At 44.9% G+C, this 21,723-nt stretch overlaps 1 protein-coding gene across 1 annotated transcript in view; it reads left to right on the top strand.

The window, feature by feature from the left end:
* Nucleotides 1–21,723, top strand: part of Sh3rf3 (SH3 domain containing ring finger 3) — a 308,575-nt gene that overhangs the window by 153,784 nt on the left and 133,068 nt on the right. Inside the window, exon 2 of the mRNA XM_028892438.2 lies at nt 15,454–15,729. Coding sequence (XP_028748271.1) covers nt 15,454–15,729 — 276 coding nt within the window. The remainder of the gene's footprint in view (nt 1–15,453; nt 15,730–21,723) is intronic.

Here is a 21,723-nt window from a genome sequence, read left to right on the forward strand (position 1 = left end):
TTTGCTCACTTATAAAAAGGCAATCGTAATTCCGGCTTCCCCGAACCTCCATAAGCAAACGTCAGGCTACCCGGAGTGTTTGCAAGCTAGCTACACAGAACAGTCACGTTATTTTGAGGAGGTTGCCCATATATATATAGCCCACAGTTCACAAACATCTCTCAGGTCAAACCGTTTGCTTCCAGTAATGTTTGACGGCCTCTGGGAAGTTCCTGAACTTCACTGTGTCTATTTCCTGTCTGCAAAAGGCTAGTAAGTAATACAAGAACGACTTCAGGGGGTCGCTGTCCAGATCCCACGGGCCAGAGGTTGAAAGGAGGAAGTGGCGCATGGTACACAAAGGTGCTGGGGTGATGAGAAACAGCTCTTGAGAATCAAGGTGGTAAGGACCACTTGAGTTGCAGCCAGTGCCCTCAGACCCAAATAGGCACAAGAGGAATGTATACCCAAGAGGGCACATTAGACCCCTCCCTCCTGGTTTTGCTCTGGCTCCACGTATTTATAGAGCAGACACCGGGATATGGTCCCTCCCTCAGTCATCTGCATTCACTCCAATGAATGGTCCAGTGTCATTGTGGATTGATTCACACACCTTGAAATGTCTGCCCCCTCCGGCCCTGAATCCTGCTTCCTGGAGTATCTGTTTTCCTCTGCCAACATTTTTATAGCAACTTCTTTATTAAAAGACAAAAACTCATTGCACATTAATTGTGTTCTCTTGACGCGAGTAGGAAATATGAAAGGACAGATGATTATTTCCAGTGTTTGGAAAAATGAAGTCTCTGAAAACTAAAAGCTTTCTTTGAAAGGGTTCACGGCAGGCAAGGCTCCCAGCCTCCCACACTGCTGCCGTGAGGCCAGAAGCGCGGCCCTGACAGTTTGTACACACTGTGTGCCCCTGGAGGCCTGACCTGCTCCACCCCTCACAGGCTCTGCTATAAAAGGTTGATGTGCTGGCTTTTTTTTGTTTTTGTTTTTGTTTTTTTGTTGTTGTTGTTGTCACAGGACACAGCTAGGGGTCATCTGGGAGGAGGGGACGCAACTGAGAAAATTTCACTACCGGAAAGGCCTGTAGGCAAGTCTGTGGGGGCGTTGGGCCATTCCACCCCTGGGCAGGCTGAGCAAGTCTGAGGAGCAAGCCAGTAAGCAGCACCCCTCCATGGCCTCTGCTTCAGTTTCTGCCTCCAGGTTCCTACCCTGACTTCCTGCCTTGTCCTTCCTTCATGATGGACTGTGATTGGGATGTATAAACTAAATAAGCCCTTTCCTACCCAAGTTGCCTTCCTCGGTCATGGTTTTCATCACAGCAGCAGGAACAAATTAGGGCAAACGGACATCAGGTATGCAAGGCTTTGTCACCTGTGTGGCCACTTGATGCAGTTACTCTATGTAGATAATTTGAACAAACGTCTGGAGCTGTGTCCCATTAAAGCTTCTTTACAAAGGAGGCCAAATCTCTGGAGAGATGGCTCAGTGGTTAATGGCACTGGCTGCTCTTCCAGAGGTCCTGAGTTCAATTTCCTATGACCGCATAGTGGCTCACAACCACCTGTAATGAGATCTGGTGCCCTCTTCTGGACTTCAGGTGTACATGCAAGCAGAATACTGTATATACATAATACATAAATAAATCTTTAAAAAAAAAAAAAAAAGAGAAGCCAATGGCCTTGGTCTCAGGTCCCTAACAATTCTCAGTGACTTCAGGTTGATGTACATAGTTCTCTTATTTGTGCATGAATGTATATGTGCATGCACACATGTGTACATGTGAGCATGTCATCTAAGTGTGCTCCTTTCCATACAGTGAGACAAGGAGCTTGAATATGCCATCATGGACTCAAAGGAAATTCTTAGCAGTGACCCAGATTCAGGACCAGCAGCCCCAGGGGTCACACGTGTCTAGGCAGTTCTGACTACCTCGCTCTTTCCTGTTCAATCAGAATGAATTTTTATTCTCTTTGTGAACGCCATGTGGTAGAGCTTGCCTGTTTTTGTTCTTCTGGTTCACAAAAGGAAGTACAGAGAAGTGGAGTAGACACCACCTCTGAGCAGCTCGGGGGCACTTGATGGCACGGGGGGGGGGGCCTGCCGAACAGAACAGCTGGCTGTGCCGGGGGGCACACCTACTCTGCTCTCTTTTGATCCTGTTCATGCTCCAGCCCTACGCCTGTCTTGATCATAATGGGGAGAGCGCAGCAGTGTGAGGTGAGGACAGGGCAGGAAAGCTGTTGTAGGGGTCACTTTCTTTCCCCTGCGGACCTCTTGGGGCCCCGGGAAAACAGATAGCCAAAGCATAGCTTGTTCCCACCGTGGCCTTGGGTCACCCGTGGTGCAGACAGGTTCAGCCCCACAGAGCAGCGCACAAGAGAAACTTGGCGAAGGAATCTAAAACGCATGTGGACATTGTATGCGGGAAAGTGGTTTCCATGCCTCCCTCTGCCCCTTCCAGGACAGCTGTTGGGGTTGGCCATCACAAGAACTTCCAGGAGGCCTGGGGAGGGGACTTACCTTTGCAAGCCAGAATGGGAAGGTTGTGAGTGACACTGGGAGCCTCTCCAAGCTGCCGCACGTGACCAATGTGTGCAAGTGTGCCGTCTAGAAGGCTCCGTGAAGCCTCGGTAGCTGGCCCTCAGAAACAACTGTGTGTTGCCTGAAGCTGCTCGGGCTTTGGAAACTGTATGGCTTTCAAAGAAGGAAAGACATGAATAAATACACACACGCTTGAGTTCCCTGGCCTGCACTGGCCACCCGTGGGCTTTAAGGGCACCAGTAAGAAGAGAATGAAAGAAACCAATAGCCAGGACTCGGCGGGTAAAATTTACTGAAAGAGAAATGGAAATTTGATATAGATGTAAACCCTGGGACCATCCTGTTTGCAGTGTGATAGAGTGGCAGCTTCTTCACCACAGGTGACATTTATAAACTAGAGGGTGGAGTATTATTTAAAGTAGGATAATGCAAACACAGGTTGGGCCTCTTTTGAATTGGAGAGTGCCTCTGATGACGTGCATCGAAGTACACGCATGTGGTCATGTTCCATGTGATATGGGGAGAAGTGCACTGGCTTGAAAAGAAGTGTTATAAGTAAAATAGGGAGGAAGAGGGAGGGGAGACCTGAGTTCTTGTCCCTGACTCGGTTGGAATACAGCCTAAACTGTACGTGAGTGGACTATGGAATAGGAACCTCAAGTAAGTTAAACTGCATTTCTCCAATGTCAGGTTCTGGGCTCTACTGTGTTCTCTAGCTTCCGGCTCTCTATTGTTTTAGGCTAATGTACTTGTGGAAAAAGATGGCTCACTCCCTGCCATATTTACTACCTAGTCCATACAAAGGGAGAATTTCTTATTAGTGTCCCTTTAAAACTTGGTGCAGAATTTGCATCACTTACAGTGGCATGCACTCCAGCAGAAAGAGATTTGCCACATCTATGGAGATGCCTGCAGATAAGGCTGGGGGGTGAGAACTCTGCCTGAGTGAGCCCCATTCATCTGATGACTCGAGCTGTTTTCACAGATGAGAAGAGAGAAGACATGGACATTGGCGGTCATCAGCCATCCTTTTCACAGATCCTGTCATGCTTGAACGTTTGGAACTCTGTAGTCTGCTCTCTCTATTCCTGAAACATGAAACAGCTCCGCCATGGGTTGGGGAGTCTGGATTAGTGGTGAGGGAACATCATGGCCACCCCACCAGCTTCATTTCCTTGCGCAGACTCAACTTTCAGTTGGAATGCGCTGGTCCTCACTGAGCAATCACTGGGGTTTCTCCCTTTCATCCATACCCAGCTAGTATTTCCCATGAGATCTTTGGCTGCTTTGGCTGCTTGGGTCCCAAGCATCACAATGTACAGGAAATAACGAGCAGGAGAATTTCTCCTAACCCAGAGTGTAATCCTGGGGAGTTGGTTTTCCACTCTACAGATTTTTCTAGTCTAAATACTAACCATAAAGAGATTTTTCTAAACAATGAATGATACTTACTTAGGAATAACAGAGCTTTGTGATGGGAATTTGTGTGCCAAAGAAAATTATAGGCAGACCACAAGGAAACTGAGGCCGCGAGAAGTTTTCAAAAAACAAAATGAGGACCATGCAAAACCATTTTTAACAAAAATTCTTTTTTTTAAAAAAAATGGTTATTTTTGTTCTGTGTGAATGGATGTTTTGCCTGCATGTATGTCTGTGAACCATGTGTTTGCCTCGTACCTGTGAAGACCAGAAGAGGGTGTCAGATCCCCTGGAACTGGAGTTACAGACAGTTGTGAGCCACCTACCATGTGGCTGCTGAAAATCAAACCTGGGTCCTCTAGAAGAGCAGCCAGTGCTCTTAAGTGGAGAAACATCACTTCAGCCCCTTTTGACTACTTTTTAATCTTTGCGTTTTATACTTTATTTCATCCAAATGGCCAAAAAGAGGATGATCCTTGGTTTTTAATAATATATATTTTTTGGAGTTCTAATTACATCATTTTTCCCTCTTTTCTTTCCTCTAGCCAACCTCTCCCATGCAACCTCCTTCCTGTCTCTCAAATTCATGCTGTTTTTTCTTTACTTGTTGTTTTACACACACACACACACACACACACACACACACACACACACACACACTCCTAAATATACAAATATCATGTATATAGTATCAGGGCCTTCCACTGGGTATTAGATAACCAGTTGGTGTTCTGTTCCCTAGGGAAGATAATTTCTCCTGCTCTTGGGATTCCCCAGTTATCCACAGTTCATTGTCTAAGGGTTGAAGTCCCATGAGCTTTCCTCTTCCTGTCTGTTGGTATCATTCTTGTTCCGGTCTAGTTTAGGCAATCATATTGCTGAGATTTCACGTGTATAACTTCCATGATAGTTCTAGGAGGCACAATCTCACAGAAGACTCGCTTTTCCTCTGGCCCTTAGAATTTTTCTGCCCCCTTTTCAGCAATGCTTCCTGAGTCTTAGGTGTAGGAGTTCTGTTGTAGTGATCTATCTGTTGGGGCTGGGTACCACAGTCACTTCTCTCCAAATTGTCCTTGGTTGTGGTTTCCTGTAATGGTCTACATCTGTTGCAACGAGAAGTTTATTTGATAGGGGGTAAAAAAAAAAAAAAAAAAAAAACTACACTTATGTAGGCATAAGGATAAATATTTAGAGTGCAGTTAGGAATCATGCTTGTTTGGGGAGTCTCTTGGACAACTCTGAGCGACAACTCACAATGGGGCTTCTCATGGCTGGTGTTGGGGTCTTTGTTAGCTAATCTGTGGCTCTTGTGGGGGAGTACTGTCAGCCCAGGTGGGAATTTTTAATTTTAGGTGCATAAAGAATATTGTGGTGGCTTGTGACTTTTTCAGACATCCTTACCATTATTTTGCACTCCCCTCACTTTCTATATTTCTCTTCCCCAATGACCTCATTTTTCCCATTCCCCCCTGAAATCACTTGTACCCTCTCTATTACCCATCCATGTTCTTTCTTTACTTGCCTACTTCTATAGTCACTCCAGGTTATATATTTACATGTGAAGAGCTGGAGCTTGGAACCACAGATGGGTGAGAACATGTAACATATGTCTCTCTCTGTCACTCAATATGGTCTTTTTCTAATCCCTGCAAATTTACCTAAAATTTCGTGATTTTTTTTCTTTACAGCTAAATAGTATTCCCTAGTGTATATGCACCACATTTTCATTACTCATCAGTTGAAGGATACCTGGTTGGTTTCCATTCCCTGGCTATTGTGAGGAGAGCAGAGTGAACATGCTTGAGCAAGTGTCTGAGGAGCAGGCTGTTGAGTCTTCTGGGTATATGCCGAGGAGTGGTCGAGCTGGACCATATGTATGGTAGACTTACGTTTAGCTCTTTGATAATTGTCCACACTGGTTCACAGAGAGGCTGGACAAGTCTGCAGTGCCAACAACAGTGGGCGAGGGTCCCGCTTCCCTCCCTCCCCACTCCATCACTTGCTGCCTCTTGATCTGTTCTTTGCCATTCTGACTGGGGTACGGTGAAGTCTCAAAGTTCTTTTGATTTGCATTTCTCTAACTGATAGGAAAGATGAACATTTTTTTTTTTTTGAGATATTTTTTAGCAGAACTTTTTTATTTCCTTAGAGAACTCTCCAGGTGCCAAGCCCATTTTGTGAATGGGTCATTTCATTTTTTTTTTTTACTTTGTTTTTCCAGTGCCTTATATGTTCTGTAGATTAATCCTCTGTCTGATGTACATCTGGCAAAGTTTCTCTTCCATTCTGTGGGCTTCCTCTCCATCCAGTTGACTGTTTCTGAGCTGTGCAGATGCATTTTTTAGGTTTAGGAGATTTATCAATTGTTGGCCTCCATTCCTGGACAAATGAGGTCCTATTCAGAAAGTCTTTTCCTGCACCTTGTCAGGCGCTGCCTGTGTTTTATTCTAGCAGTTTTGGCATTTCAAGTCTAAGTCTCTGATTTATTTGAAGTTAGTTTTTGTGCAAGGTGATAGATGTGGATCTAATTTCATTCTTCTGCATGTGGACATTTGGTTTCCCCGACACCATTTGTTGAAGATGTATGTACACATTCAGTTTTCCCAACCTGCTTGTTGAAGATGCTGTCTTTTCTCCAGAGAATGTTTTTGGCCTTCTTGTCCAAAAGTAGATGGCCAAACTTATGTGCCATCTCATGTTTGGGTCTTCTGTTTTCTTCCGTCGGTCTCCATGTCCGTTTCTATACCCGTTCTGTACTGTTTTTATTACTATGGCTCTGGAATATATCTTGAGGACTGGGGTGGTGACCTCTCTAGCATTGCTCATTTCACTAACAATTTTATGACTATCGGGGGTCTTCTGTGGTTCCATATGGGTTTTAGGATAGTTTCCTTCTATTCTGTGAATAATGAGATGGGATTTTTCTTGGGATAGCATTGGATATCTAAATGGCTTCTGGTGGATTTGTCACTTTCACAATATTAATTCTACTGATCTACAAACATGGGATGTCTTTCCATTTTCTGGTGTCTTTATCTCTTCAGAAATTTTAATGTTTTCATTGTAGAGGTCTCTCACCTCTTAGTTTTATTACTGTATACTTCATTCTCTTTGAGACTATTGTGAATGGGAGTGTATCCATGGTCTCTTTCTCTATTTGTAGTTGGTGTATAGAAAGGCTGTTGATTTTTGGAAGTTTGTACTATATCCTGCCACTTTAGTGAAACTGTTGATTGTCCCTGCAAGTTTTCTCATGGAATTTTGGGATCTCTTATTCATAATATCATCTGCAAATAGGGTCAGTTTGACTTCTTCTCTTCCTATTTTTATCTATTTTATTTCCTTCACTTGCCTTATTGTTCCAGCTAGTGCTTCAAGCACAATATTGAAAAGGAGTAGAGATAATGGACAGTCCTGTCTCATTGCTAATTTCACAGGGATTGCTTTAAGTTTTTCTCCATTCAGGATGACATTGACAGTGTTTCTCATATATATTTTTATTATAGTGAAGTATGTTCCCTCTTATCCAAGGCCTTTTCTACATCTGCTGACATAATTATGTGGGTTTTTTTCATTTCCTTGTTTGTTTGTTTATTGGTCATTAAGTCCATTTATGTGGTTTATTACATTTATTTACTTGTAGGTCTTGAACCACACCTACATTTCAGGGATAAAATCAACTTGGTCATGGTGGATAGTCTTCTTGGTGTATGTGTGCATTTGGTTTGCAAGTATTTTATTAAGCATTAAAAAAAAACTATGTCCATCAGGAATATTGGCCCACAGTTTTCTTTTTTAGTTGTGTCTTTATGGCATTTTGGTATTAGTTTGATAGTAGCTTCATATAATTTTGGGGCACTTCTGTTTCTTTTCTGTTCTAAATAGTTTAAGAAGGATTGGCAGTAGGTCTTCTTTGAAAGTCTGGTAGGATTCTGCTCTGGACCCATCTGGGCCTGGACATTTTTTAGTTGGGAGTTTTCTGACACTCTTTCACACACCTCTTTCATTGTGGGTCTGCTTACATTATTGACTTCCAGTTTTGTTTTAGTGTTTGGATGAATCTAAAAATTCGTCCATTTATTTAAGGTTTCCCAACTGAATGGAATGCAAGGTTTTAAAGTATTCCCTTTATTTATATCTGAACCTGTTGTAATGTTCCTCTGTTCATTACTGATTCTGTTAACTTTGGTCTTCCCATTCTCTTTCCAGTAGGAGGAAAAGGGTCTGTTTATCTTTTCAAAGAACCAGATCTCAGGTTCATTGATTCTTTGTATTGTTTTCCTTCTTTCTATTTCATTCATTTCAGCCCTGATTTTATGAATGAAGTCCTGCTTGCCATCTAGTGGGCTTGGTTTGTTCTTGGTTTGTCCAAATTTTTCAGTGGTGCCATCAAGTCATTTCTTTGTGCTCTGATTTTCTTTTTAAAGCAGACACTTAAAGCTGTGACTTGCTCCTTGTTGAACTGTTTTTTCCTGTGTCTCAGAGGTTTCTGTTGGTTGTGTTTTCTTTTTCTTTAATTCCAGGAAATAATTTTTTAAAAATTCTTTCATGATTTCTTTTTGACCTATTAATCATTCAGTAATGGACTGTTTAATCTCCATGAGTTTGTGTATTTCCTAGACACTGGTTTGCTGTCAATTTTAAGTTGTATTGCATTGGAGTCAGTTGGATACACAGAGTTGTTCCAGTGTTACTGAATTTGAATTTGTTAGGATTTGTTTTGTGTCCCAGAGTGTGGTCTATTTTATAGAGGTTTCCATGAGCTGCTGAGTAAAATATGTATTCTTTGGTGTTTGAGTAGAATAGATATTCTTACTTCTATTTGATTATGATGTATTTAATTTTGATGTTTCTCTAAACAGAGATGTTTGTCCTAATGACCATTCTACTAGAGAAAAAGTGAGATATTGAAATCACCTAGTCTTAATGAGTTAATGATAATCTATGTCTTTAATTCTTAATTATATATTCAATTTAATTAAGTACACTTTTTATGAAACTGGGTACATCCCAGTTTGGTGCATATATGTTTAGGGTAGTAATGTCTTCTTGGTAACTGTTCCCTCAATGTGACAAAGTGTCCCTCTTTACCTCTTCAGGTTAGTTTTAGTTTGAAGTCTATTGGGTCAGATATTAGGATAGTGGTGCCTGCCTGATTCCTTGTCCCTTTTGACTAGAGCCCTTGGGGCATCCTTGCACTCTAAGGCAGTACTGACCTTTAAAGCTAAGACATGTTTCTTGTAGACAACAGGTCACTTTTGTTTCTTGACTCATTCAGTCATCCAGTGTTTTCTGCTGGGAGAAATAGGGGCCATTAATATTTCAGGGTTTTATTGAAAGGTGTGTGTTGATTGGGATCATTGTATTGTTGAGTCTGGTGGTGGGGTGTTCTAAGTGGTGCTTTGTGTTGGAGTAATTTTATCCATGTTTGTTTTCTTTCCTCTGTCTCTCTCTGTTCTTTCCTCTCTTCACCTCAACACATTGCTTCTGACATTTTGTAGCTCTTGGATATAATTTCTTTAGGCTGCTTATGTCATGGGAAGTTTTTCTTTCTCTTTCAATTGTGGAGATAGTTTTGGTGGGCACATTAATCTGGGCTGGTCATTGTGGTCTTTTAGGGTTGGGAATGCATTGGTCTGGGCTTCTCTGGCTTTCAAACTTTCCATTGAGAAATCAGCTGTTAATCTGATGGGTTTTTCTTTATAGGTAACATGTGTTTTTTTCTCTCTTAGCTTTCGGTCCTCTCTCTTTGTTCTGTATACTTAATGTTTTAACTATGACGTACCATTGGGGAGTTTCTTTTCTGGTCCTGTCTATTTGTGCTCTGTGCACTTCTTGTATTTGTGTGGGTATGTCCTTCCTTATTTGGGGGAAGTCGTCTTCTATGATCCTTCTAATGATCAGGCTGATGCCACTGATATGGGACTCTTCTCTCTCATGTTTCTATGGTTTAAAGGTTTGGTGTTTCTTCTGTGTTTTCTGATTTGTTTTGTTTTTTAATTTCATAGTCTTTGCTTATTTGTCTGGGTCCTTTGTTTTATCTGCTTTATCCTATCATCTGCCTGGTTCATTTTACTTATGAGACTTTCTCTTAGGTTTTCTAGTTGGGCTGTTGGGTTTTTCATTCCCATCTTCATTTTCTCTTGAGTCCTCTTCAATGTTTTTAATCTCTTTATTGCATTCCATTTTCAAATCCTCTATTGTCATCAATTTCATCAGCCTTATGTTTGTGTTTTCTTTGGTACTGCTCAGACATTTATTCTCTTTAATTTATTGAGCTGTTTATATCTTCTTTAAACTCCTTAAATCATTTGACGAAGTTTATGGTAGGTATTTTAAATTCTGTATCCTGGGCTTCATCTGGGTAATTCTCATTGGAGAACACTTCTGTAGGACTGGTGGATTTTGGAGGGGAGATCCTGCCTTGATCTTTCATATTGTTTGAATACTTGCAGTGATACCTGGGCATGTGGACTTTTGTCAGTTCTGTATCTGATCTAGACCGAGTAGATGCTCAGAACCCAGGTTGTACAGGCCTGGTCAGGACTAAAAATTGGATATAATGGAGTCAGGTGGACACAGTGAGCTGGCTGGTGTGTAGGGTGTGTGTCCTGTTCCTATCCTGAAATTTGGAGGTAGATCTAGGATTTGATGTGGGTGTGTGCAGAGGAGGATCTGTGGACTCACCTGGGTAGACTCTGGAGAAGGGTGTACAGGATCTGGTTGGGTGAAGACCATGGATGTGGCCTGGGAGGAGCCTGTAGGTTATGGGCAGTCAGGGAGGGTTCTACAGGAAGCTTAGAGATGTGTGCTGTGCAGGCAGGGGTGGCCAGACTAGGCTGATGTACTGGACATGAGGTCTGGGCTAGATCTGGGGTTTGAGGAAGGGTACATGAAGGGGAGGACCAGGCAGACTCATTTTGATAGACTCTGGGGAAGGATTGATCCTTGATTAAAAAAAAATAACAAGAGTACCACTGGCCCAAGGTTGAACACACACACACACACACACACATACATACACACACACACACACACACACACACACGTTCACTGGTCTGAGTTCCTAGCAAAAGTAAGCTGTGTGTGTGTGTGTGTGTGTGTGTGTGTGTGTGTGTGTGTGTGTAAGGTTGCAGTATTTGTGGTTCTGGAAATCTTTTGTTTTGGTTAACAGGCATGAATACACAGGATCCCCTCCTTAATAACCTTTTGGTTTGCTTCATTTATTTATGTACTTACTTTTATCTAGGGCTTGGCAAAAATGATTCCACAACTTTCACATAGTTATTCAATCAGTTAATGTCTTGATCCTGTGACCTTTATTAGGTCAGGGATTATGGACAAAAATTGACCAACTGTCTGTAACGATGGGACCCATAGCCATTGCTAACGGGTTGATCTAACTCTAAGTAGAAAGCATTAAGTGAAAAACACTGAATTCATAGAGCCTAAAGGTGGAAGGGTTCTTGATTCCCGTGCTTCACTCTGGTTTTCTGGGGCTCTGGTGGTGTAGGAGCCATCTATGAGTGCTCATCCACTTTTCTCAGGCCATGGTGACCCTCTGGTCTAGCGATGTGTGTGATATCCTGCAGAGTTGGAGGTATAATGGAATCCCATTTGTCAAAGCAAACTGCTGAATTTGATTCCTTAGAAGCTGGAAAGCACTGCTATGCATATGTAAGAACCCTGTCTCTGTGGGGTAGGACATTAAGCCCAGAGGAAGATCTGCATGTCTCATCTGAGTAATGAGCCATGAAATTGACATTATAAGTTTTAATTATTATTAATGCCTTGCAGGGTAGCTGGTGTTAATTATTCTGTAGGCTTCCCAGATATATTTCTTCCCTTTTCCTTTTATTTCCTTTTCTTAATGCCTTAATGGAGGCTTCCTGGTCGTGTTTGAACTCAATTCTTCCTAAGGGGAATGCCCTCCCTGTGAGAGAAGTTGTCTCTGGAAAGAAAGCAAATGGCTGTGATTGGAACACAGGCAGCAGGAGCCTGGGAGTTCGATGGGTTGCCACAGTGAGATTTGCAGGAGTCTCATCTCTGCTCCCTCCCCGATAATACTCATCTTCCTCTAGGACCATCCATGAACTAATTAGTGAACCTTATAATGGGCTTTGAAGATCAAAGACTGTGGAAAGGGCAATAAGTCACGTTTTTGAGCATCTTTTAACAGGGAGTTCCGGTTTCTGGCTCTTATGCTCCTGGATAACTTCCTGTTAACATCATTTCTGGTGTGTGTGTATGTGTGTGTGTGTGTGTGTGTGTGTGTGTGTGTGTGTGTGTGTGTGTGTGTGTTTTACTCAGAACTGTGTCTATATTGCTTTTATAGACTTTGTTCTATTAGATACTCAAGAGGAATCAGAAGGGATGCAGGAGTGAGCTCTGACCTCCCCTTCCCCCTGCCTATCCCCACTCCTTTCTCCTACCTACTAACTGCAGCAGAGACACAGGCCTGACTCGGGAATACCCCGAGTTCCTTTGAACTCACAGCAAAAAGATGGTCTCTACTGTTTCTCGGGCTTCTCTCAGGTCCTGGTTGTCAGGGTGAATACAGCACAGCCCTGTTAATACAGCAGACAGGAAACTTCCAGGTCTAGGAGCCCAGTACCAGTGCTGTGGATCTAGAAGGGGGAAAGAGATGGTGTGGAGCTGTGTCAGCAGAGCCCACAGAATTCAGAAGTGTATCTCCTCCTCGGGAGCTGTCATGTTACCCAGCATGGCTAGAAAAGTGTGCATTTGCTCCTGTGCCAAGGAGTTGGGATCCCTTGGCACAGTGAAAGCCACTGAAATTTGCAGGATAGGCTCCGATTTACACCGGTGCAGCCAGCACACAGTATAGTACATTGAGAACAGAGGAGAGGTAGGTAGGGGGTTAGACGCAAGATTATAGCAGTAGATTAGCAAGCTTTGAGGAGGAAGGCTGGGGTTCGGGGAAGGATGGGCACAGTTAGATGGAGTTTGCATGGCCAGGATGAGGAATACAGGAAGTAGGGATAAAGGGACAGAGAGAGCTTATGCGATGTCCAGAAGACCTGCGTTCCAAACAAGTGGCTAGACTGTTTTGAAATCTAGTGGTCGGTGTGGACATGGACGTACAGGTAGATTTGAGAGTTGGGGACACACAGAGGCAAGTAGAATTGGGCCTGTAACAGTGGTGATGAGTAGCCTGTGGCCCACATATGTGTGCAACTGGCAGCCATGTAGAGAATCAACAAAAACCAGGGTCCCCTGAGGCTCAGGATTGATGCCTTTCAGGACCAGGAAATGGGCAACTTGTGGGTCTCTGGCCTGGGCGGTATTCTGCAGTCCAGGCCCTAAAGCCAAGCTGGCTCCTAGGAATTTCCTCTTTCCCTGGCACTACATTCCTACCCTCCCAGCTACACGGGGTAATACAGTGCCATGGTTGTCCATATGGATGAGAACAGTACTTGAAATGGTCCCTATGTCAGCCTGGCTGGAGAAAGCCAAGTCCTTTCTGAGCAGGGGCGGCTGGGGGAGGGATCCATGTTCATTGGAATGAGATCTTCGAAGGAGAGGGCAATGGCGTAGGTTTGGCATGGTCTACACTGCTCACACTGTGATCAATGGTAGCAGAAGCTTTCGAACAGCCACCAAAGCCCTTCTCTAAGATTACTGCTTCGAGCACACACACTTTCAATGAGAAGATGAGTCTAGGAAAGAGAGGGCACACAATGCCAGTCTATGTCAAGGGAAGTTCCTGTGGGTACCTAGTGGAGGTGCTTTTCTGAGCAAAAGAACATGTTTTCTTAATGCCACTCGAAATCCCTTTTCTGAGGAAAATTCTAAGTGTTACCATATAGTCAATAGTGAAAATATTCCTGCCAGGAAATTCCTGTCATTGTTTGACTTTTAATGTGGCGGTAAGCAGAGTTGAAGAAGGAGAAACAGCATCTTTTTGTAAATTAGCTAGCAGAGCGGGGCTGGGTTTCCCGATCTATTGATATCCTGAGCTTGGCTAAATTCTTGGTTATTGGGGAATGTGCTGTGAATTGAGGGGTACTTGGCAGCAACCCTGGCCCTGCTCATTACATGCCACCAGTACATCTCCTCATTGTGACAACCAAAAGTATCTTGAGAAAAATTGTTCCCAATGGAAAAGCCATGGGCCAGGGACTGGCTGGCCATTATATGGCCCTGGGGTTTTTCTGATGGCCCACAGCCAGCCACCTCTTTAGTCTTTTCTAAGCAAAGTATTGGATTGCAAATTGCCTTTCGCCTGTGCTCTCTAAAGTCTGGGCCTGGTGCAGTCTATTGTGCTTAGACCGCAAAGCTATCCAGAATGAGTTCTGTAATGAAAAGTTCTCTGGTGTTACTATTTAATTGGCTAGTGGGGGTTGTTTGTCAATCTGCCAGCAGGTTTCTCTTAAATGCTGTCATCAGACATCTCTGAGACATAAATGTGGAATGATTGATTTGCAATGTACTATTAAACCCTCTACAAAGACTTTTTGATGTACTGCGGCTTTGAGCTTTGTATAGCTATTGATTGATTTAAATACTACAGAACCCTTGGCTCAGGCAGCCCTTGTGAGAAAAATGCCACTTCTCATAGGGAATTGCTGGACATTGACTCGGGCACAAAGACAAGGCTTTCCTCGGGCACAAAATGGATTATTGAACAAGTGTGGACCACCAGGAAAGAAAAGCAAGAGACACTTATGCAGCTGGCCAGAATTTACCCATCAGGGCCAGTTGGAGAAGTACAGGGCGTGGACAGTAACATCTGATCAATGTAGGATTTGGGAGAGTCCTTGCTTCCATGACAAGGGAGCCAAAAGTTTTGTTTGGGCTTTAACTGTGGTCGCTGTTGGAGACCACAGTAGCAAATGACATTCAAATAAGTTGATCAACATTGACAGAATGACAAAACACCTCCTGACTGTACAAGACCAGGGTTAGATATTCTTGGAAGTGTCCCTCCCTCTGGAGCAGATGGCTGTGTGGAGTGAAAGCTGGTATGGCTTGGGGAACGGGAGGTGTGTGGCCTGGGACTAGAGGCGGAGTAGCTTCTGAATTCTTCTGCCGGACATCTCTCACCTGGCCTGGGCGAGTGTGTACCACTGGTCCACAGCAAGGGAGACACACACAGTGGGTGAGACATTGGCTGCCCAACTTGCTTTGAACCAGCTGCCCCCTCCTGTGCCTGTATCCTCCTCATCTCCGACAGATAATAACTCATCACCTCCTTGGGAGCCTTTTCAATGCGGTGAAGTGGTCTCTGTAGAAAGCTGGGCTGCACTGGGCCCTTATGGATAGGATTGAGAAGTTTGCTCTTGTAGGGACTGTCTTGCTGAGGTCAGAGAACTTACGTGCTCCTATGTTAGACTGTTTGTTCCTCGAATAGAATGTTTTCTGGCCTCAGGATGTTGTTGACACTTAAGACACGCAATGACTATTGAACCCATGCTTCCAAGGACAAGTTTCTCGAGTTATTAGGGAGGGCCATTCCAAGTAACCACCTGCTATTTTCTGTTTCAGAACCTATCCCAGCTTCCCTATGGCAAGGCCCTCTACAGCTATGAGGGAAAAGAACCTGGTGACCTCAAGTTCAACAAAGGGGACATCATCATCCTGCGGCGCAAGGTGGATGAGAACTGGTACCATGGGGAGCTGCAGGGCACTCATGGCTTCCTCCCGGCCAGCTACATCCAGTGTGTCAGGCCCTTGCCACAGGCTCTGCCCCAAGGCAAAGCACTTTATGATTTCGAGATGAAGGACAGAGACCAAGACAAAGATTGTCTGACCTTCACTAAGGTAAGGTGAGCCCCGTGGTTGGCCCCTATGTCTACTCATGTCTTCCTAACCAAGAGGCTACATCTAGGCTTCTCTGCTAGGCCATGAGCAAATGACCACCCACCCTCCCTGTGCCTGTGAAGAAGGAGGAATGTGTCTTGCTTCGTGGATTTGATTGTTTTGTTATTGATTTTGTTTGTGTGAATGAGCACTCCTCAGAGGCTGTGTCTACAGAGGGGTGACTGACTGATTAGAAGCTCAGGGCCGTGGAGAGATTGGAATGTTGCAGGTCCAGAGACTAACTACCCTGTCTTAGGCTCACATTATCCCGCCAACAGCCATTCTATGACTACCTCAATGTCAGAACTAACATCCTCTGCCTGGCAGATGAAAACCTTTTTGAACCTACTAATGTAACAAACTACTGGCTTCCACCACCCCAAAAGCTGAGCATGTCATCAGAGAACATCTTAGGCCTATAGACAAGCTTCTCCCAACTTGCTGTATTGTAGCAATCTAATTGGTCTTAATAATAGAAACCTGATGTAGAACTGAATGGTATTGTAAAATAAAATAAAAGAGAAAAAACATAATAGAAACCTGGAGTCAGATATAGGGTAAATGCTGAAAGATCAGAGAAATAAAGTAGCCAGAGTCACCTCTTACCTCTACGACTCCTCAGCCTTAAAAGGGGGGCTCTTGTCTCCTCCCACCTTATATTACTGTCTCCACCTCCCCAGTGCTGGGATTAAAGGCGTGTACCACGGCTGCCTGGCCTCTATAGTTAACTAGTGGCTAGCTCCTCACTCTGATCTCCAGGCAATCTTTATTTGTCAGAACACAAACAAAATATCACCACACTGTATTTTAAACGACTGGACTATTGACTTTCCTTGTTCTGTAAAAACTATACATCTTCATGAAATGACTTCCATCATGGAACATGGCTTTGGGGGGTAGGGTAACCTAAATGTGGTTTCCCAGGTCCTGGTCATTCAAAATGGCTCCAGAATAATCCATCTCTTACTCTCTTCGAGGTGAGAGCTGTGGTTTTTGCACTGACATTCCTTTTGTTTTGATTTGTTTCATCTTTGATGGTGGGATGGTAAGAGATGGCCTGGCCCACTGGTGCATGGCTCCAGCCAGCACTGGTGCTGACTCTTGAGACGGGTGAGCTCTCAGCATCAGTAGTAATTTTACCGTTTTCAATCGTGAGTGTATGCAAGGGAGCTGAGTGTTCCCAGGACTCAAGGGATCATGGTAGAACTACTGTAGAGACCCAGTTCATTCCGTAGAGCTGTCGTATCGGGCCTCAAAGCCAACATCACACCCCTCCTGCAGGGCAACAGTGGAATCAACTAGGCATGAAGAATCCCTATTATTATTATTATTAATTTATGGGTATAATGTATTGCCTGCATGTATGTCTGTGCACCATGTGCATGCATGATGCCCACAGAGGCCAGAAAGAGGGTATTGGATCTCATGGATTTGGAGTTATAGATGGTTATGAGCTGCCATATGGGTGCTGAGAGTTGAACTCAGGTCCTCTGGAAGAGCAGTGGGTGCTGTTAACCATTGGGCCATCTCTCCAGCCTGCCATGGAGTATCCTTTGAAGTACCTAGCCTGAGGACTTGGTCACTAACCAAACAGCATTTCCTGTGGAGCCAGTGAAACGATGAGTCAGGTTTGTGGTCTTGCTGGAGTTCCTGTCTTTATTCACGGCTGCCAGGTGATCGAGCAGCGCTTGTACTCATCACAACATTTAAAGTTGCCAGGGAAGCAGGTGGAGCCTTGTGGTATTTACTCTGGGATCCTCCCTCCTTCCTCCTCCTTTTCCTTCTCCTGCATCCTCGCTCCAAGGCTGTAAAGGACAGAACTGGATGCAGTATCTGGCTTGAAGAAAGGGCTCCTGGAGATTATAGTCCCTCTTCCCCACCCCCACCCGCCTTCTCCTCCTCCTCTGCAGGTACAGAGCTTGGCTGTAACATTGCAGCTAGCTCGCCAGCAGCGGGCTTCAAGAATACCTCGCACTCCGTTTTAAGTTGATGGTTACTGTGCCAGACTGCTGTGTCTGTCTTCTTCTATTGTGCGCCCTGACAGTGACTAATCTATTTTCCGTTCTGGGAACCAGCTCTTTCTCTCTTCCTTTCATCGAGGCGTTGAGATGCTAATTCCCACTGTCATCTCACTTAGCTCCCGGGGGAAGCCCGCCCTGGTCTTCTTCACTGTCTCCTTCTCTTTTCCTTTTCTCAGTCTGAAGCCTCTGGTGCCTTCCCAGGATGCCTTGCAGGCTCCTCTGCTCTGGAGAGCCTGCCCGGAGCGACGGCACTCCATCCTGTGGGTGCTGGTGCTCTGCTCTGGCGATTGTAACTTCTTAGTGTCCCCTTGCATCCTTGCTAAGAAAACAGGCTCCAAATGACTGTTAGCTCTCTTGGCTCCAGCAACTGAATCAATGGAATCAGACTCTCTTTGTGGGCACCGGTGGGGAGCGGGGTGGGGGGGGGGGGGGTGGAGCTGGGCAGGACAGCTTACCAAGTAGACTGTGAAACCCTGGGGTGTTTCCTGACTGGCCAGCTTCTCCCTGTAGGATCCTGGACTCCCTTGCCTTCCATTTCCATTCTAGATGCCTCTGCCTGTAGCACTCACTGCCGGTAAAGACCAGGGTCCCCTGGACAAGAGGACAAATGGATATTTGTCTGTTTATTACACACACACACACACACACAAACACACACACACACACACACACACACACACACACACACACACATTCTGGGCCTGACCCATGCTAGGCACTGTACTGTGTTCAGAGAGACAGAGGCCCGGCCCTTCCTGGAACCTGGACTTGGGAGACAGGTCCTGAATAAGTCTAGAGAAATGAGTGTAACAGAAGACTGCCTCAAGGGAAGCTGCATGGTATCGCCATATGCAGGAGGAAGATGAGACAAGGCGGGAAGACTCCAGTGCAGAGGGTGATAGACCCGAATATTCCGTGTTTCCGAAGAAACTGTACATTAGTCTTCGAGGGGCAAATGAGAGCGGAGCTTGTCTTGGATTGGTTCTGTGGCTGGCATGTTTAGGATGTGTGGCTCTGTTGGCCTCAGTACGTCCCTGATGTAGGTTTGATATTTTTAGGCTCCCTAGAAGGAGACTTGGACCAGCTGTGACAGGGTCCAGGGCTTTCCTGTCACCAAGGGTGGCTGTTTCTATGGCATCCAGATGGAAGTATCATATCACACCATCTTTGCACAGGGACTCTCTTTCTTGAATCCTGTGGGTTCCTATAAAGAATGGGAGGCCTCCCGAGTGTGACTCCCAAAGCACTGAGACACCTACCATATTATATCCATGTCAGCTTGTCCCTAGCGCATCTATGCCCCACCCCCATCCTCCAAGGAGCAAAGTTGCCCCTTTTTGGTATGCATGTCTCGCCCTCTCCACACCTCGGTCCCAGAGGACGTGGGCATCTTCTTGGAGCGCCCCATTTGGTTCCATGCTTCCTGGCAGGACTTGGACAGTGTCTGCAGGTGCCACTGAGATCCAGCCCCATGGAGTAGGGACCAACAGTCGGATCTAAAGTGAGCTTCTGGGAACCAGCAAGTTAGTGTTATTCTAATGCCATCCATCCAGTTAGTCGACAGGCCCCTATCTGCACACAGTCCCTCCCCGAAAGCCCAGCCTTTCTGTGGACTAAGGAGACACAGAGAGAAACCCCGTGAAGCCTCAGACCTGCTGGAAGGTTTGGCATTACTTGTCTTTAGTCTTTGTATTTGCACTTGCTGGTTTGGGGGGGCGGGGGCGGGAATGAAGCTACTGGGAACTGATAAATACAGCTTCGAAAGTCATGTTACAAAAGGTTATCATTCTCTTCTTAAAACAGATTGGTTTTAGAATGACTTGACGCTGTTTTAATGCTCCCTATTCAAACAATAATGCTGCAGGTAAGAATGAGGTTTTGATGCAACCGCTTTGTGACTTCTCAAATGCCACCCCAACGGAGAGTTTTAAAAGGAAGTGTCACAGTTTGGGTGTCCAGTGCCCTTCACAGTCTTGTGTTTGAATCCTTGGTCCCTAGTGGTGATGCCCCACCATCTGGGGGAGGTGTCAGGCATTTATCACGTCGGGCCCAGATGGAGGAAGTAGGTTGTTGGGGAGCAGGGCCTTTGATAGGAGGTCACATCAAACCCACGTCTGGTTTCTCTCTGTTCTTGTGTGTCTACCTCACGTCCCCACTGTCACACTTTCCTTGCCCTGGTGGCTGTGCCTTCAAACAGTGAGCCAAAATAGATCTTCGTCAGATTGCTTCTTGTTAGGTATTTGGTCATAGTAACTACTATAGGAAGTCATTACCAGCCCTGGTTTGTATAGATCTATCTGGCCTTGCAAATGCCGGAATGGTACACATCTAAATGACATCATGGTCTGTGGTGGCAACCCCAGGTGACATGAGCCAGGGACACTGAGACATAAGCATCATTAAGTTAACTGAGGTGTGAGGTAGCAGGAGGCTGTTGGGACATGGCCGTATGTATCTCAGTGGGGCTCCGGGAATTGCCCATGTCTTGCTAGGGATGTAGATGTGGAGAGTGAGAAGTGAGAGGTGCACACAGAACAGGACAGCTTGGCTCTTTGGAGGACAGGGGTGAGGCACAGATGGGCTCCTAAACAGGTAACGTAGATCCGATGGGTGTCGCCGTGCTTCGGGAGTCAGATCCAGAGGCCAAGCACTCTCTACAAGAACCCATGGGATTCAAGAAAAGAAAGTTCTTGTGCAATGATGCTGTAGTACCTACCGTAAGTCAGAGACACTGAGACAAGTCCCATCGGTCTGCTGAGGTGTGCGGTGGCAGTCAGGTAAAGAGGTGAGCCTTGGCCATAAGAGGGGGTGGTGAGTTTCATTACAGTTTCAGCAGCTTGCTACCATTCTCTCTCTCTCTTTTTTTTCATTTTCATTTATTTATTTATTTTTCTATTATCAGCTTGATACAGCATAAATTCTTATCCTAATAGTGAAATGTTTCACTAAGGCTTGCCCCCATAATTGAGTAAAACTAAAACTTATTATAAGCCACAGTCATCTGAGGGTCCCCGCTGCTATATAGCCTTCCTGGTTCTGTGGGTTGCAGTCTGATTGTTCTTTGCTTTATATCTAGAATCCACTTATGAGTGAGTGAGTACATACCATGTTTGTCCTTCTGGGTTTGGGTTACCTCACTCAGGATATTTTCTAGTTCCATCCATTTGCCTGCAAATTTCATGCTGTCATTGTTTTTCTCTGCTGAGTAGTACTCCATTGTGTATATGTACCACATTTTCTTAATCCATTCTTCAGTTGACGGGCATCTAGGTTGTTTCTAGGTTCTGGCTCTTATTTCTATTCAACTATAAAACTCAGAAAATGCTTCTTGAGCTCCCACTGTACAAGTTCTAGAGACATTGGCATCATTGTGCTAGGGAACTCTGATGACTGTAAAGGGCCTGGGTTGCCCCTGATAATTCATTCTGCAGCATTGTGAACATGCAAAGGCTACAAAGTCTTTCCCAGCAATGCCTGGCTGCTCATGGAATTCCTTTTGCTCCCCAACACCAGCAGTACTGAAACTGGCCATGTCCATCTCAATCCTCAATGAGAAGTCACATGAAGAGCCACAGAACATGGTAGATCAGTGGTTCTCAAGCTGTGGGTGAAGACCCCTTTAGGGTTCAAACAGTCCTTTTATAGGGGGTCACCTAAGATCATCGGAAATATCAGATACTTCCATTCCACTTCATGACAGTAGCAAAATTACAGCCATTAAGTAGCAACAAAAATAATCTTATGGTTGGGGGTCAGCACAGCATGAGGAAGTGCATTAGGAAGGTTGAGAACCACTGTGGTAGGTATAACCACTGCTTCATTCAGACCCTTAACTCATCCTCTAGTCCTCAGCCGCTCACAATGCTCCAGGGCCCAGGGGATGCTTTGATTTAGCAAAAAGTCCTTTACAAATGCCCCCACAATATGTCCTGAC

This window comes from Peromyscus leucopus, chromosome 16_21, assembly GCF_004664715.2.
Source record: "Peromyscus leucopus breed LL Stock chromosome 16_21, UCI_PerLeu_2.1, whole genome shotgun sequence".
Classification (NCBI taxonomy): domain Eukaryota; kingdom Metazoa; phylum Chordata; class Mammalia; order Rodentia; family Cricetidae; genus Peromyscus; species Peromyscus leucopus.